Here is an 18580-nt window from a genome sequence, read left to right as displayed (position 1 = left end):
TTGTACAAGCTTAAAGGATTTTCCCCTAAGTTGATAAAAAACCGTGCATTTTGGAGTTAGATGAGGTAGACTGCTGAGAGTATACATTACGTGCATCTCATGTGCTAGCAGGTATCCCACGTGGCAGATGATATTTTCTAATAGATGAACATTTTACCTAGATGTTCTAAATTATTGAAATGCCTTAATGTTCTACGTTTGTATCCCTGTTACTCTCGGGCCTTTTGTTTCTTGTGCATCAGGGTCTGTGTCGCGTGGCTGTCGAGGGGCCTGCTCCACACGAAACCCCTGTCTAGAGGGAACTTCACTTACCTGGAGGGGCAAAGCCCACCTGTGTGAAAAGTAACAACTGCTCAGCCATTTGGTTCTTAAAGTAAATAGGAACACAGGAGGGGACAGATTGCTGGTGGTGAGAGCAGCGATGCTCAGATCAGTCAAAACGTTTCTGTAAACATGGCCTTCAACACAAAATTTCCAGCTTTTTGTTTTGCCAAGTCATTGGTGAAACTGTCACTGTTTTACCTCATTTCATTGTAGACAGGATATTGTAACGTGAAAAAATATAGAAAAGGCCTAACACCAGGACAAAGGACAGGCATTTGAGATAATTTCGTTCCATTTTTACAAAATCCCCACCATTTTGGCCTCACTTTTCCCATCTTGGCATGAGTGGAAATGTTATCATGGAGTGACTTTCCAGAAACACTGGCCTGAATGGGGCCTCACTGAGAAAAGAGCCTTGGCCTGCTGTGGAGATGGAGCACAGCGAAAAGAGAGGACTGTCGAGTGGGTTGAGAAGCAAGAATAATTGCCTGGGGTGGGAGAAGAGGGTGACAAACCAAGCTGTGCTCTGAAGAATGGTGGGAAATACGGGTGATACTAGGGGATGGCACACTTTAGAACCCAGGGAGAAATTCATATTTGCAGTAAAACATAACACAGAGCCGTTGGTGGAGCTTTTTGGGCCTCAGAACATGAAAATAGCGTTTCAGAAGATTGATGTGGTGTCTGGACATCATGTGGCCTGGGGAGGCTTGAGGAGGGAGGGTGCCATTGCTCTTTGATTAAGCTGTGAGTCATTGAAGCTAAGAATGGGAGAATGGGTCCCAAAGGAGGGGAAAGGGCAAATTCAAGAGAAATTTAGAAGAAGGAAAAGATAGGACTCAGTGACACATGTAAGTATAGGAAAGAGGGAGGGATCAAAGTGACAGAGGCTCTAGCCTTGGAGAACAGAAAAATAGTGGACGTAATGACACAAATTAGAACTTTTCTTCAGTTGATTATTATAATAAAGTACTAAATTTGTGCCACTGTGGCTTGTCCTGGGGGGTGGGGGAAACCACAAGTAGTGTTTTCGGGAAACTGCTTTTGTCGAGGACCTGGTAAAGAGGTTGTCTTACTAACTGAATCTACCTCAAGTTAGCGCTTCCCTCCCATGTATTTTCAGATGCAAAGTGAGCATTATGTAATTTGCTCTTACTTATCCCCAACATTAGGAAATTCTGGCATGTGATTATGAAATCATGGGATGTAAGAGACATGATGTGTCCAAAGTGGAGGGGCACCTGAAAGTTGGAGTCGAAGCAACCAGGCAGTGGTCTACGCTGAGAGAAATAGGCTTCATTTTCTGTTAATTGTTGTATCCTCAGAAGCTCACTCAGAATTGGTGTCTCTGGATAGAGTGGGATTTTACCCTGTGATAAATTACACTTTATCATTTTATCTCCTAGAGTGGACAAGATTACAGAATTACTCTAGTAGGAGAAATCATAATTCCCTTAACCAAACCAGATTCAGTATGGCCCTAAATGATCTTAGCACAAAATGGAGGCAAGGTTATCTTTGCTGACACTATTGATGTCCACATTGTCCACTTTATGATGTAATCAAATTCCACTGAATGAGCCTTAAATTAAAGCATTGTGTCTTGTAAATATGAACATAGATTCATCTTTTTGGGATGTGAGCAGAATTCTTCCAGTCAAAAGCAGCCCAGCACCAGCACCTTAGAAAAACGAGGGCCGGGAGCTAGTGGATAATGTTTGAGGCTGAAGAGATGAGGTAGGTCGGGGTTAGAGCATGACGGGGCTGGAGTTTTGCAGTGGGAAGCCAGTGTGGAAGGAGGCAGGAGATTTAAATTTTGAAAAGGTTACTAGGTGACGGCTGATGTTGGGGACTTGAACAAGGGTGGAGATGGTGAGGAGTCAAGACATTTGAGAGAGATTGAGAAGTAAAAGCATGACACATAGATTTCTGGCTTGTGCAACTGATGGGTGTAGCTGATGATCTCTGAAGTAATGGATCCTGGGAGAGGACCAGGTTTTTAGGCAGAGTGGGAAGATTTCAGCTTTAGTTTTGGACATTTGAGCTTGATGTGAGAGCCTTTGAGATATTCACACTGGGGGAAAGAAAAGAGAAGTTGAAGGAAACAACATCGCAAGTCCATTTGAAGAGAGTTGAAAAAGATGGCTGATTTTAAATTAATGTAAGAAAATTAATAGCTTGCCTATATCCAAGTAACAGAAAATGCAGTGAAAGGAACATTCCCATTCACAATATTACCAAAAATCACTTAAGCATAAACCCAGTTAAAATTGTGGGAAACTTTTATGAAATACTTTAAAACCTCACTTAAGAGCATTAAAGAAGAATTGATCAATGTACTACATTCAAGAATGTGAATACTCAGTATTGTAAAGAGATAAATTCCCTCCAATTTATTTATTAAGTAATTTTTTTAAACTTCTCAAAGTGATTCTAAAGTTCAGTGGGAATACTAAGCATGTGAAAGTAGCCAGGAGAATCTTAAGCAAAGAATTAATGACGAGATTTCAGGGTCATAAATTTTCTACTTACACATTTCCAAGTTTTCATTTTTTGTAAGTATTACTTTTGTAATTACAGAAACAAAACAGTAGCAGGAGCTGTAATAAATTATGATCTATCCATGAAAGAGACTAAAGAGAGAGAAAGTGTGTGTGTCCATCCCTTGGGAAAGAAAGACATAAATATTATAATGAAGGGAAGATATTACTACTGACTATATAGAAATAAAAAGGATTATCAGGGGATACTGTAAACACCTGTATGCCAACAAATTGATAACCGAAGTGAAATTGACAAGTTTCTAGAAAGACACAAACTACCAAAGGTGATTCAAGAAGAAATGAAAAAAATCTGAGTAGACCTATAAAAAGTAAAGAGATTGGATTAGTAATTGAAAACACTTTCCACAAGGTAAAGCTCAGGCCTAGGTGGCTTACTGGCAACTTCTACAAATGTTAAAGGAAAATAAATACCATTTCTTCACTTAAAAAAAAACAAACAAAACAAGAGTGAACACTTCTCAACCCATTTTATGAAGTCAATATCACCCCGATTAAAAAAAAATCTGTAGACCAATATCCATTATGAATATAGACAAAAATTTTTTGACATATTACTAGCAAACTGAATACAGCAGGACATAAAAAGATTATGCACCATAACCAAGTAGAATTTATCTCAGAATGCGGGGTTGGTTTACCATCTGAAAATCAATGTGCTCTATCATACCAATGGATACAGGACAAACACTAAGTGATCATCTTAGTAGATGCAGAAAAAGTATTTGGCAGAATCTAACAGTGCTTCATGATGAAAACACTCAAGAAACTAGGAACAGAAGGAAACTTCCCAAGCCAAGTATAGGGCATCTATGGAACCCCCCCCCCCCACCGCTAACATCATACTCAGTGGTTGAAAGTCTGAGATCACGACCAAGATTAAATGCCCACCCCTGCCATTCAGGATTGTATTGGAGGTAGTGGGCATGAGAAATTAGTTAGGCATGAGAAATTAAAAGAAACCAAACAAACCCAAAAACATCCAGATTGGAAAGGAAGAAGTAAAACTGTATCTTCAGGTGGTATGATCTTTATACAGAAAATTCAAAATAATAAAAGTATTAGAGCTAATAAATGAGTTCAACAAAGTTTCAAGATACAAGTTGAATATACAAAAATCGTATTTCTGTACACTAGAAATGAATAATCTGAAAATATAATTAAGGAAACAGTTCCATTTGCAATAGCATCCAAAAGATTAAAGTACTTAGGGGGGCACCTGGTGGCTCAGTCGGTTAAGCATCTGCCTTCCACTCAGGTCATGATCTCAGGGTCTTGGGATCAAGCCCCACATCAGGCTCCCTGCTCAGTGGGGAGTCTGCTTCTCCCTCTCTCTGCCTCTTCCCCTCCCGTCATGCTCTCTCTCTCTCAAACAAATAAATTAAAAAAATTTTTAAATGATTAAAATACTTAGAAATATGTTTAATAAAAGAAATACAGAACTTATATTCTGAAAATTACAAAACAAAGTTAAACAACTTTGACTTAAATGAATGGGGGGGGTGGCATCCCATCTTCATGGAGTAGAATATTTAAGATTGTTAGGATGACACTACTCTCCACGTTTCCTGCAGATTCAGTGAAATCCTTATTAAACTCCAGGCTGGCTCTCCCCTTCTCCCCCAAATTAACAAGCTGATCGTAAAAGTCATGACAATTTGACAGATCCAGAATAGCTAAAACAATCTTGAAAAAGAACAAAGTTGGAGGACTCATGCTTCCTAATTTCTAAATTTACTACAAAGCTATGGTAATTACTATGGTCTGAATTTTGTGCCCCTCCCCCCAAAAGGAGGCAGTATTAGTAGGTGGGGCCTTTGGGGGAACTTAAGTCATGAGGTGGAACCTTGATGAATGGATTTAGGATCTTATAATAGAGATTCCAGAGAGATCCCTAGCCCCTTCTGCTGAGGATTTATAAGAAGTCTGCCTACCCACCAAACTGTGCTGGCATCCTGATCTCAAACTCAAAACTGTGAGAAGTAAATGTTTGCTGTTTATAAGCTACCTGATTATTGTATTTTGTTATAGTAGCCTGAACAGACTAAGACAGTAATCAAGACAGTGTGATCATGGCATGAGGAGAGACATACAGATCAGTGGAATAGATTGAAGGACCACAAATGAGCTCTCACATTTACAGGGAATTAATTTTTAGCAAGGGTCTAGGCAAGTCAATGGGGAAAGAATAGTCTTTTTTTTTTTTTAAAAAGATTTTATTTATTTATTTGAGAGAGAGAGTGAGAGCACATGGGAGGGGGGAGGGTCAGAGGGAGAAGCAGACTCCCCGCCGAGCAGGGAGCCCGATGCGGGACTCGATCCCGGGACTCCAGGATCATGACCTGAGCCGAAGGCAGTCGCTTAACCAACTGAGCCACCCAGGCCCCCGGGAAAGAATAGTCTTGTCAACAGATTGTGCTGGTACAACTGGATATCCACCTGCCAAGGACTGAACTTGGACCCCTTCTTCACATCACACTCAAAATAGATCATAGGCTAAATGTCTAGTTAAAAGTGTAAAAAAGCTAAAAGTATTAAAGCCATTAGAAGAAAATACAGGAGTAAATCTCTAACATCATTGGTTAGGCAAAGCCTTCTTCAACATGACACCAGAAGCACAAGCAACCAAAGAAAATAGATGCACTGGACTTTCCTCAAAATTAAAAACTTTGCTGCCTCAAAGAACACCGTCAAGAAAGTGAAAACCCACAGAGTGGGAGAATATTTGCAAGTCCTGTATCTGATGAGAATGTCTTACCTATAGATATCTATATATTTAGAATAAAGAATTCTCACAGAAAGGGGCAAATCACCCAATTAAAGGGCAAAAAATTTTTATTTATTTATTTTTAAAGATTTTATTTATTTATTTGACAGAGAGAGAGAGACACACAGCAAGAGGGGGAAAACAAGCAGGGGGAGTGGGAGAGGGAGAAGCAGGCTCCCCGCTGAGCAAGGAGCCCGATGCGGGACTCGATCCCGGGACTCTGGGATTATGACCTGAGCCGAAGGCAGACGCTTAACCATCTGAGCCACCCAGGCGCCCCAGGCAAAAAATTTTAAATAGAAATTTCTCCAAAGACGATTTACCAATAGCTAATAAGCACATGAAAAGATGCTCCACGTCATTAGTCATCGGAGAAATGCAAATTAAAACCACAGAGACCGACATTAACAAGTACTAGGGTGTGGAGAAATCGGAGCCCTCAGACGCTGCTGGTGGGACAATGAAATAGTGCAGATGCTGTGGAAAACTGTCCGGCACTTGCTCAAAATGTTAGATGTAATGCCTCAGAGGTTCCCAACAAGAGAAAGAAAATTGAGGTCTGCACCACAGCCTGTACGGCATCATTCATAATAGCCAAAAACTGGAAACAGTCCAGATGTCTCTGAGCTGATGAATGGATCAAGAAAATGCGGTCTATGCGTACGATGGGGTATCCGTTACGAAAAGGAACGAGGTACTGATTCATGCTACAACATGGGTGAACTTTAAAAACATGCACAGCAGAAGAAACCAGTCACAAAATGCCACATACGGTATGATTCCATTGATATGAACTGTCCAGAAGGCAAATCCACAGAGACGTAAAGGAGATTAGTGGTTGCCTAGGAGTAGGGTGAGGGGTAGTTGAGTAACAGCTAATGGGTATGGAATCTCTTCTGGGGGATGAGGAAAATGTTTTAAAATTGATTGCAGTGGTTGTGCAACCCTGTGAATATACTAAAAGCCATTGAATTGTATGCTTTAAATAGATGAATTGTTTATGAATTATATCTGATAAGGATGTTGTATAAAAATATACTGAGTGAAAAGTTTGCAGAACAATATACATGAATATACATAAAATAATATGGTTTGTCATAAAACACTATATTCTTAAAAATTGGCAAAATTTGTGAAGTGCTGGAAAAGTGACATTGTGTATTTTCCCTTGTGATGGTAGCTTTAATCATGTAACAGAGCTGGTGACAAAATTTCTTCACAGTACCTGGTGCCACCTCGTTATTAAAGTAATAATAACATTTATTCTTTCTATATGCCAACATTGTGCTAAATTATTATTTTTTTTAAGATTGATTTACTTATTTTAGAGAGCGAGCAAGAGAGCATGATCGGGAGGGGCAGAGGGAGAGGGAGAGAGAATCTCTACTCTTAGCATGGAGCCCAGCGATGGGCTCCGTCTCATGACCTTGAGATCATAACCTGAGCTGAAACCAAGGACGCTTAACTGACTGAGCCACCCAGGTGCCCCTGTGCTAAATTCTTAATATGCATTTTTTCATTTATGTTTCACAACACTTGATGGTGGCCCCATCTTTTCTATCTTCTCCCTTGCTTTCTGTTATCTAGCATTTGCAAAATTGTGTTATTTATCTGAATGTCCAAAGTGCAGTTCCTTTCGTTGCTGTTAGCAGTAGCTATAAGGTAAATATTGTAGGTCTTTTTTTTTTTTTTAAAGATTTTATTTATTTATTTATTTGACAGAGACACAGTGAGAGAGGGAACACAAGCAGGGGAAGTGGGAGAGGGAGAAGCAGGCTTCCTGCTGAGCAGGGAGCCCGATGCGGGGCTCGATCCCAGGACTCTGGGATTATGACCTGAGCTGAAGGCAGACACTTAATGACTGAGCCACCCAGGTGCCCCAAATATTGTAGGTCTTAATTTGAATTGGCATTCGTGTGATCCTGTGCAGTCGTAAGAGCATATTGATAAATTTATCTCTGTATGTTTAACATTTAAAGTTTAAATTAAAACATATTTGTTACAGTTGATTCCCAATTGGAGGAGAAGATACTTTCTAGTTGTCAGGTTTTTTGTTTAGTGTAGTACTAAACTTGAAAGATAATCATTGGCAGAGATAATTTCTAGATTTTTTTTTCCCCCATTGCAAATATAGACTTGTGTCTCAGTTGTTTGTGCTGCTGTAACAAAATACCATAGGCTACATGGCTTAAATAACATCTATTTCTCACAGTTCTGGAGGCTGGAAAAGCCTAAGATCAAGGCGCTGGCAGATGTGGTCTTGGTGAGGGCCCTCTTGTGGCATAGAGATGGCCACCATCTTGCTGTGTCCTCTCATGGAGAGCAGAACGAGAGCAAGCTTTAGGGTCTCTTCTTGTCAGGGCACTAATCCCACCACGAGGGCCCCACCCTGATGACCTCATCCAAACCTGAGCACTTCCTAAAGGTCCCACCTCCAAATGCCATCACATTGGGGTTAGGGCTTTGACATTAATTGGGGGCCAGTTAGGGGAGGGGGCAACACAGTCCAGTCCATAGCAACTAGTTGTGCTGAACATCTTCTCCATAAATGCTAACCCTAGATTTCTGTTTGTTTTCAGTATTATGTGCCAAGAACCTTGCAAAGAAAGACTTCTTCAGTAAGTACACACCCGCTTTTGCTCTCTTACAATATTAATATTCCTCACATGTCTTTTGCAATGTAAACTTTTTAAAAACCCCTGGGTATATTCCCTGGAAGAGTTCTGCCCTTTGCCGAATAGATCCATGCTTTGACCAGCTTCATTTCCAAATTGACTACAATGCAGAGGCTCCTTAGCTGCTAGGCACGGAGTTTATAACTCATACAAGAACACGGTCTCTCTCATTCCCTGTTCCGGCCGCACCCTGTTTTCTGTCTTTCCGCCCATGAATACATTGCTTTCTGCTGGATGAAGTGCTCTCAGCTCAAATACACACAAGACATTTCTTCTATAAAATAGCTGGGTTTGAGTCAAATTGTTAGTCAAATTTTAGAAATTAAATCACATTTTGAAAGCCTCATAATAAAAGGAAGTGTAAAAAAAAAAAAGTGGAAAAGATAGAATGAGAGGATCCTTCTCTGCAGGAAGAAATCACCCCTTAACTCAAAAAAATTCACTTACTATAAAGTAGGTGTCTGTAGCATGAATTTTTCACTTTTTCTGATCCTCACAAGAGTGCTGCTCAGTTCTTAAGTGGTATTATTCACACTTTAAACTTAGGCTTACAGGCTTTATTCAAGTAGCTAGGAAGCTCGGGAGTAGTGGCCCCCATCCAGGTGTATCTTTAAAGCCCTAGCGTTGCCACCTCTCGGATTGTATAAATCCGTGTGATTCATAACGCCAGCCTTTAGGAACCTACCTGATTAAGACTTGGTGAACACTCGTGTCCGTAGATAAACTAGACAAAGATCAGTAAACAAGATTTCTAGGTATTATTTTTTAGAAAGTTTAAATACAATTAATTATAGACCCCTTTTCTTCCATTTAGTTAGCACACTTAGTGATCATCAGAAAGGAAATTTTGAACTTAAACCTATTTTTTATCGTTTTCTAGCCTCTAAAAATCTGAGAGTGCTGTCATACTGGGTTGCCTCTCTTAGGAAGCTAACTAGCAATAACTTATTTTGCTGATCAAACTAACCCTAAATTAGAGAGTAAAATGCACCAGGGTAATCTTCACTAAATTAGATGATCTTGAAGCTCTCTGTAGCCTGTAAGACCATGTTCTGTGTCCCACGGATGGATCTGTAGTCTCATCCAGGTGTGGCTGTCCCCTCTCCTCTAGGACTCCCTGATCCCTTTGCAAAGATTGTGGTGGACGGATCTGGGCAGTGCCACTCAACGGACACTGTGAAAAACACGTTGGACCCCAAATGGAACCAGCACTACGATCTGTGAGTCGAATATTCTATAAGCCATTTGGGGAGCCCCAGGAAAGTAGGGTATCTAGCTTTTAAGAGAAGCATTTAATAATAAAGATAAAAATGATTTACTAATTTCTTATTGATAACAGAAGTGGATGGCCAAATGGATACATACTGCCTAATTTTAGAATCCGTATACTTGGAAGTTCTTATGTTTGACATTTTCATGGATTTTTATGGTTTGCTTCCATTACTGTGGTTTTCAAACTTTTCTATCTCCTGGCCATGCTAACAGGAAAAAAGGGGCCATGGTTCAGGTCCTCTATATGCTACTCTTTTTTGTTTTTTGTCTTTTCCAGTGAAACTCTAAACCTGGTTGTAGGGCTTTATTTTTTTTTTTAAGATTTTATTTATTTGAGAGAGGGAGAATGAGAGAGATCATGAGTGGGGGAGAAGAGTAAAGGGAGAAGCAGGCTCCCTCTGAGCAGGGAGCCTAATGTGGGACTTGATCCCAGGACCCCAGGATCATGACCTGAGCTGAAGGCAGACATTAATTAATTAATTAATGCATTATTTTGGGGGCATCTGACTGGCTCAGTCGGTGGAGCATGAGACTCTTGACCTCGGGGTTGTGAGTTCGAGCCCCATGTTCGGTGTAGAGATTACTTGCGAATAAAATCTTTTATTATGCAAATAAATAAATAATAAATAAAATTTATTATGCAAATATGTGTTCTATATATTTCCATCTTTTAAAATGCCACTTTTTAGTACAAGTAGATCTTCTACAAGAGTAAATATAGTTTGGTATGGTTGAATCTCTTTCAGCCTATGCAACCATCAGACAATTTCTTACCTTCATTCCTAAAATGGATTGCAGCTTGAAAACCACTGTTTTATATCCACCTACATTTTCGTGTCCCTGCTGAGAAATTTTCATTGAAGGAAACTGGAGTGATTCTTGGTTTTGTATGATACAGATTGCACGGAGTTTGGGTGGGATTTTTAGTAACTGGATTCCAAGACTCATTGCAGTTACCCTCAAGAATCCCAAGTGACTTGGAAGGTGGTGGTCACTCCTCATCCGGAAAGCTGCCCTCTGGTTGATTTGCATGGAGAGTAGGTGGGGGTGTGATGTCTGAGTTAGTGCTCTGTAGGGTGCTTTGGGTGGATCTGAGGGTTTCTAAGTAGCCCTTGGTGCAAACTGGTATTCTACATTAAAGCCTGATTAGTGGGAATTTAGGACTCCTCTCATTGTTCTTTGGAACTGTGCAAATATAGCAAATCTCTGTTCTCATATTATCATCACGATATAGTTAGGTCCATTTGCGTCTTCCATAACTGGCTGTAGTCCTCCCAGACCATTGAAGTGAGTCAATGTGTATTTATTGAGTGCCTGTTAGATGCGGACTAGAGAGCCCCCATTACGTGAAAAGGACTCTTTTGTACTAACAAGTCAATCAGATTAAATCTCAGCGGGCTATCCTAATTCAGAAAGACAATTAAAAAGGAGTTTGCCTGTTTTCAGGTATGTTGGGAAAACGGATTCTATAACCATCAGCGTGTGGAACCACAAGAAGATCCACAAGAAGCAGGGGGCTGGCTTTCTGGGCTGCGTGAGGCTGCTCTCCAACGCCATCAGCAGATTAAAAGATACCGGATGTAAGAACCAAATGCTTTCCTGCCTCTCAATACAACTGAAGAAGGCTTATGAGGCATCTTTTTTTTTTTTTTTTCCCTTTTGAATACTGAAATAGACAATTCCTGCCTTCCTCCCTAGTTACCATTTCCCTGGGTTAAGTTTTGAATTGTTTGTTTGCAGACCAGCGTTTGGATCTATGCAAACTAAATCCCTCAGATACTGATGCAGTTCGTGGCCAAATAGTGGGTAAGAACTTTCTCATCTGTATAAAGAGATGCTTTTACAGACTTTAACATTCAGCGCTTCATCAGCGAGAAAGCACACACAGGCACGACAGTGGTGACAGATTTCAAAGGACAAGCCACATCCAGGGCCATCTTTTCAGCACTAAAAATGCTCATCTTGTGTGGTCTTATTATTTTATCGAATTCCCTTCATCCCGCCATCCCAAGTTGAGTTACAACGACTAGGCTCCGAAAACATTTCGGGTTATAATTTCAAATATAATTTTAAGCACCTCATTCATGGACGATTCATTTGTCATTGTCTCCTCCAAGCGTTTATGATAAGAGTGGTGGCCACACATGCGAAGCTAAGAACTAGTTTCTCTGGGCAGACCTATCGTGTATGAATGTACAAAGCAAGGATGACTTCAGAAGACTTCCGTGTAATAGGGATTTTATAGAGTTAGGATTGAAGTATGGAGGAGGAAAAAAAAAATCAAATGTGCTAAAGTTACAAGCCTTGACTGGAGGTATCCCATTGGAAGCGCTCTGTCAAGTGGCTTGTTCTGTTATCCATCCCATCTTATTAGCATTTTAGGGTAATTCCAATGTTGACTATATGCATTGCAAGGAGGCGGAGAAAACCTAGTATTTCAGCAGCATACCAGAGTGAGTTAGGACACCAGATCTTTCGGGCATTGTCTTGAAGAGACTTGACTCAAATGAACAGTGGGTATGCATCATGAAAACCGTCATAATGAGAAAGTTCTCACTTAATGCTTTTCTGTTTGTGATTTCTTTTTCTCTGGGTGCCGGGGGAAAACGAATAACTAGAAGCAACTTTAGAAATGTCTTTGTTGTTCACAGTAGGGATAGAGGATAAATATTTAAATTCATCTAGACTTCGCAGATACTGGAAGTGCTCTCTGTGTCCTTATTAAAGATCTTCTTTAAAAATGAGGTAACTTAGAGGAAGCGACTATTGTGAATCTGTTATTTTTATGGTGTGGGTGAAAACACAGCACCCCCTTCTCCATATTTACCAGGAATGTTCCAAGCAGTATGCGGGGGCATGCAGCTCATGGAGTAAATGCTTCATACTTGAGAGCCTAGGAGTAGATATGTTTCTGTATATATATGTGCCTTGCTTTGTATAATAATATTCTACATAAGTTACTCGCAATGGCTCGCTGTATGACAATTGTATGAAATGCCACTGGATTTTAACGCAAGACGTTCTTTTCTGTTTTAGTCAGTTTACAGACACGAGACAGGATAGGCACTGGAGGCTCTGTGGTAGACTGCAGAGGACTTTTAGAGAACGAAGGGTACGTATCCCCCTGGTGGTGCCCGCTCACGTCTCTGCTGCCTTGGGCTCTCGTGCTTCCTGAAAGTAGCCCTCACACCTTTGTGCTGACGGCTTGACATGCAGGGAAAGACTTTGGGATACAGGCGGGGTCCGGTTTCCCTGTTTATAAAGGAGGCTGTACAGATTAGTGGGGTCGCGCCCACAAGACCCGGGATCCAATTGAAAGAGATTTTCACTGGCCAAAGAGTTTGAGCGTCATTAAGAGTTATAACTACAATGGATGAAAACACATCAAATATATCAAAAATTCTTGAGTTTATCATAACACTGAGCAAAAAAAAGCCCTAAAACACTTAAAAAAAAAACAAAAAAAAACAAACCTTAAGAACTCATTGGTTGCGGTCACAGTTTTGCAATCCCCATGCCTTAATGGAGCTGGGCAGTAATCATTAATAGTTGCTTAAAGACCACAAAAGAGAGGTAATCTGACATTAACACACCTCTTGGAAATCCAGAGGATGGAGGAATGTGCTGCCCAGCCCGCCAGGAAGGCCCTAAGCAGCATTCAAAAGGGGGCGCTCTGCAGAGTACGGAAGACAACTCCATCTTCGACAACTATGTCGCAAGAGAAATAAAAAGGAGGGGAATCTACAAATTAATAATAACAGAGACTTAAGAGACATACCTACTAAATGCAGTGTGGGGACCTTGTTTAGATCCCGATAAATGAGACTACTGACTGGAGAAATTTGGACACTGGTATTTGATGATATTAAAAAAATCAATGTCCCTTTTTTTTTAGTTGTGATTATGGAAGAAGTCCTTATCTTCTTGAGATATATGCTGAAATATTTAAGGATGAAATCAGTCACTCTGGGATTGGTTTCAAAATAATCCAGTGGAGGGGGGAGAGTGGAGGAGTAGCTGGGAGCTGGTCATTGTTGGGGGGGGTGGTTATGGAGATAGTCTCTCAATTTGTATATGTTTGAAAGTTTTCAGTGTAAGATGTTTTTAAAAAATACTTGTGAAGGGAATAGCCTATTAAGGTAAATTGTCTTCAGAATTGTTCAGGAGGTAGAGACGTATGTTAGAGAGTACTTAAAGTCATTGCAGTACTTTATATAACCAGGAGTTCTATACCAGAGTAAGGTAACAAGGAAAATGGAGTATTTGGATTTGATTTTAAACGAGAAAAATGAAATCTCATTTCACGAGCTTCTTAGAGTGCAGGGTTGGGCTTTTCAGTCATTCAGCTCTCCCCGAGGATGGCTTCCTGCACGTGGCCTTGGGGGCACTTGACATATGGCTCCTTTGGCTGCTTGTGCCTCATGAAGAGGTCTTTCTGTTTGAATAAGACAGAACAAAATTTGTACAAGTAGGCACTGGGGGCATCTCGATTGAGGGAAAGCCCAGTAAGCGGGTGTGGGGGCACCGCGGTCGGTTTTTAGGCGCTTGTCTCGGACTGGGGTCCCCATGTGCACTGTGCCCCTCTCCCTTCCAGAACCGTGTATGAAGACTCAGGGCCTGGAAGGCCACTCAGCTGCTTCATGGAGGAGCCGGCCCCTTACACAGACAGAACTGCTGCTGCTGTGGGGGGAGGGGACTGCAGGTTCGTGGAGTCCCCAAGTCAAGATCAAAGACTCCAGGCGCAGCGACTCCGAAATCCCGAGGTCCGGGGGTCACTCCAGACGCCTCCGAACCGACCCCACGGCCACCAGTCACCAGAACTGCCCGAAGGCTATGGTGAGAGAATCCGCCCCGCTGTCCCACGTGGCAGCTGCCGTGGCTCCCCGTTGAAGCCGATTTTAGGGACTCGTCCGTGCCCTAACTGCTGATGTTGGCAAAGCCGTGCCGTAGGACGGCTGTGTCAGAATAAGGACAAGTAAAGAAGGTGGTGGTAGCTCATGGATTTGTCAGCAATTGCTCCACTCTCCCAGTTTAGCAATCGTGTGAGAATTTTAGGCAAATGAAATGCAAGACGATGTGTGGGCTGGATGAGGGTGCTTGTGGCGCTCCGTGATGTGAATGTGGGAAGGACCGCGCTGGGTACGAGGGAAACGGGAGCGTCTGACGGCCCCGGGGAAGGAGGAATGTCACGGAGAGGTGCAGATGATAGCAGACCTGAGAGCGGCCAGAGGTGCCTGGGGTCAGGGCGAGGTCAGTACCCAGGTGGACACACATCCAGCGCCTCACGGGCTGTGGCCGGGGAAGGGGAGCACCGCTCTGCAGGGGGGAGCAGGGCGAGCCGCCCAAATACGCGCACAGGGCTTGTCAAGTGGGCTGGTCCGGCAGAAGCTCACCGCTGTCCTCTCGTCTCCGTGATTCAAAAGAAAACCCAGAGGAAGCTTAGGCTCTGTGCGGAGAAGATTCTCGGACAACTCTTCTTGGAGTTGACCCTAACTAACCACCGCCTCTGGTTTCTCACGCAGAACAAAGAACAACGGTGCAGGGCCAGGTTTACTTCTTGCACACGCAGACTGGAGTTAGCACATGGCACGACCCCAGGATACCAAGGTGAGTTTTCTAGACTGGGCACAGTCAGAACCCTTTCTCCAGCAGTTTCAGGGGGGCTTCCTCCCCCCACCCCCGCTGCCGCCCCTCTGCTGATTGATAGCACCCCTTGGGCTGGAGGAAGCTTGGCAGCGCAGAGAGGATGAGTCACAGGGCCTTGGACTCAGGCTCTCTGGGTTGGAGTCCCAGCTCTGCTGCCCCCTTGAGACCCCTTTTGGCACCTGGGCACCGGCTGTTGGCACACAAGTGGGTCCTTGAGAGAGCAGGCCTGATCTTGAAATCAGTTCACGTAACTGGAAAGACCCTTGGCCCTAGATGAAATCAGATGTGCTCTGGCTCGAAAACCCAATGAGCCCCTCAAGGTGTGTTGCTGTCAGTTTCATCTGGAAAGAAGCAATGGATGAAATGATGGGATGGCTGGGGTTTGCGTCAAATAACCGGGGCTGGCGGTGGGAGCGAGTGGGGCGTGTTTGAAGTAGGTGGACGTTGAGTTGGTGATGGTCGGAGTGGGTTATTAATGGTCTCTCTCTACTTCTGTATGTGCTGAAAATTTTCCATCAGAAAACGTTACAAAGGAAATATAAAGACTCTATTACCCTTTCTCTCTTCTACTTTACTGTCCCTATTGCCTCAGTCCCTTGGGGACCATTCCTGGGGGAGATGAAGCTTTTCTATACGAATTCCTTCTACAAGGCCATACATCTGAGCCCAGGTCAGAGAGACCCCCACCCCTCCCCCATCCCATAATGGAGTTGTTTCTTTCCTTTTTTCTTTGTTTTGCTTTCCTTTTCAAAATCTGTTTTGTTTTGTTTTAGAATAGCATTACTACCTAATAACATTTTTAGTAATGCTCATTTCCTTTCTATTCATAATTTGTTTCATCTGAGAACAAGCTTCCTGTCGCTGACTTTCCGAGTCTCTGTTGAATTTCAGATTCATTATCTATAATTAGAATGGAAATGTTACCTGCAAACGAATGAGGTGTCTCTTTAGTCCCCACGGTAAGAAATGTCAGGTTTTGTGCTAATTAGACAAGCGACCTGGTCAGTGATGTTGTGTTCCCACGTGACTGGACTGTATTGAAATCACTAAGTGCGAGGCTAGGATCAGAGCCCCCTAAAGCGTGAGGTTGCCGCTTCCCGGCGCACCTGCTCAGAACGGAGAGATTTCGAAGGCATGTTGCTCTGTCCCCTGGAGCTTTACACTCGGGCTTCTGGGAGCTTTTCAGTGAAGACACCTCTGTGACCTTGGAGCATTTAATTTAGCTCGTAAATTCGGAGAGTTTTCCGGCAGCAGGCAGCCGCTTCCTGCTACTTGGCCCTCTTCCGTGTAAGAAATGCTCTTCCCCGGGCGGACCAGGTTCCGCATCGCGGCCATAGGCTCCGAGGGCTCTGTTTTTCTCTCTCGGGTGTTGCTGCCACTTCCGGCACAGAGGGCTGGACTCGGTGGGAGTTCGGCGTAAGTAGCACCCTGACTGTCCCTCTTAGGGAAACTGGGCCATGGCCGCATTGAGCAGGGACTCCTGTGGCTCCTCTCGCTGAAGTTTTGGTCTTATGCCTCCACACGCAGATGGACAAACCTCTCTGTTGTCTTCCATTTTGGTAGAGACCTTAACAGTGTGAATTGTGATGAACTTGGACCACTGCCACCAGGCTGGGAAGTCAGAAGTACAGTTTCGGGGAGAATATATTTTGTAGATCATAATAACCGAACCACTCAGTTTACAGACCCAAGATTACATCACATCATGAAGTAAGACTTTCATAAAATCTTTGTTGACCTCTTACATTTATAATGTAATATTTTCTACTAATATTTCTCTTAATTTATCTACTGCCTTGTGTGTTAGTGGAGAATAAGTTAAGTAAAATATGATAAACAATTGGTGGACAGGTGCATATCTCAAGCTCTCAAGTAAGCTGTGAGCTGTTCTGAGCTGTATCGTTGCCCCCTTTTCTTGCTTGCAGCCTCAATGAAATTCACCCAAAGGGCAGTCTTAGCTCCATTCTCGAAGCTTCCACACGTGGCTCTCTGAGGAGTGCATGGCCCTTAGAGCGAGGGGCAGTGAAATGAGGCTTTTCCTTAGTGCCTGCTCGTCACCACCCAGGAGGGCTGCCGTAGTCGGCAGTGCTCCTCACCGGAGCCTTTTCCTGTGCCCGTCATTCCCGGACAACTTGGAACTGGGAGTTACCTTGGATCCCACGTTCAGTGTCCCGGGCTTGTCGTGTTCTCTAGAATGTAAGAGCCCACGTAGCCCTTTTCATTGACAGCCGACCTTAGGGGCAGAAGTGCCACTTCATCCCTCTGCTCCTAGTCCTTGATTTTACTGGAATTTTGTGAGTGGGCCTAGAAATGTCTTGGTTGTGAAACTGAGGAATGGTTCCCAGTAGACTGCTCTCACGTTGTTTGCCCCCTTTATGATAATCAGCTTGTGAAATTTTTCGTGTCAGCTCCATGCAATTCTAGCCACCGAGGCGCATCTCCTAGTGCATCAGTCAGTCTCTCAGAGACATACTAGATGCATGATAAATGATCGCAATTTCTGCTTTTATTTACAGCAGTGAGGATGTGTGGGATAAGCAGTGGCTTGGAATTGGGGTATCTTTGTGACTTAGGACATATCTAGACTTCTCTATTTAGGCCAGTGGTGGACACTGTCAGTGTTTACGTATCTTTGTACGTGGTTATGTCAGCAGAGAGAACATTTCTTCTTGAAGTTCTGTGTAATGAACTCTCAGTTGCTTGGTATGGGGGGGCCCTTGCTTGCAGCTCCCTTGGCCGCTGCTTTTGGAGTGACCTTGATGCTTGTCTTCTCCTCAAGTCACCAGTGCCAACTAAAGGAGCCCAGCCAGCCGCTGCCATTGCCCAGCGAGGGCTCTGTGGAAGACGAGGAGCTTCCTGCCCAGAGATATGAAAGAGATTTAGTCCAGAAGCTGAAGGTCCTCAGACACGAACTTTCACTTCAGCAACCCCAAGCCGGTCATTGCCGCATCGAAGTATCCAGAGAAGAAATATTTGAGGTATGGGATTCAGTGCAACCAGCAGTGAGGCATAGACGGTTCAACCCTGTTAAGAGACAGTGAGTTCTTTCTGTTTGGTGTTTCAGGTCTTGATTTTTTTTTTTAAAGATTTTATTTATTTGAGAGAGACAAAGACAGCGAGAGAGAGCAGGAGCGGGGAGGACAGGGAGAAGCAGGCTCCCCGCTGAGCAGGGAGCCCGATGTGGGGCTTGATCCCAGGATCCTGGGATCATGACCTGAGCTGAAGGCAGACGCTTCACTGACTGAGCCACCCAGGTGCCCCTTCAGGTCTTGACTTTTTTTTTTTTTTTTTTAATTTTGCGAGAGAGAGAATGAGAAGAGAGCATGAGAGGGAGG

General features: G+C 43.1%; 1 protein-coding gene across 7 annotated transcripts in view; it reads left to right on the top strand.

Moving 5' to 3' along the window:
• SMURF1 (SMAD specific E3 ubiquitin protein ligase 1) overlaps nucleotides 1–18580 on the top strand; it is a 110520-nt gene that overhangs the window by 71285 nt on the left and 20655 nt on the right. For 4 of the 7 annotated variants that reach the window (XM_034988382.1, XM_034988384.1, XM_034988385.1 and 1 more), the window contains 9 exons: nucleotides 8232–8270; nucleotides 9439–9547; nucleotides 11046–11179; nucleotides 11340–11405; nucleotides 12636–12711; nucleotides 14194–14435; nucleotides 15122–15206; nucleotides 16809–16955; nucleotides 18025–18223. In XM_034988382.1, coding sequence (XP_034844273.1) covers nucleotides 8232–8270; nucleotides 9439–9547; nucleotides 11046–11179; nucleotides 11340–11405; nucleotides 12636–12711; nucleotides 14194–14435; nucleotides 15122–15206; nucleotides 16809–16955; nucleotides 18025–18223 — 1097 coding nt within the window. Of the gene's footprint in view, nucleotides 1–6010; nucleotides 6347–8231; nucleotides 8271–9438; nucleotides 9548–11045; nucleotides 11180–11339; nucleotides 11406–12635; nucleotides 12712–14193; nucleotides 14436–15121; nucleotides 15207–16808; nucleotides 16956–18024; nucleotides 18224–18580 lie in introns of those variants that run through there. The other 3 variants (XM_034988383.1, XM_034988381.1, XM_034988388.1) reach the window with 3 other exon arrangements.

Source organism: Mirounga leonina, unplaced genomic scaffold, assembly GCF_011800145.1.
Source record: "Mirounga leonina isolate KUSES-001 unplaced genomic scaffold, KU_Mleo_1.0 Mir_454, whole genome shotgun sequence".
Lineage (NCBI taxonomy): Eukaryota > Metazoa > Chordata > Mammalia > Carnivora > Phocidae > Mirounga > Mirounga leonina.
Note: the sequence above shows the minus strand (reverse complement) of the source record. Positions and strands in the feature narration are given on the sequence as shown.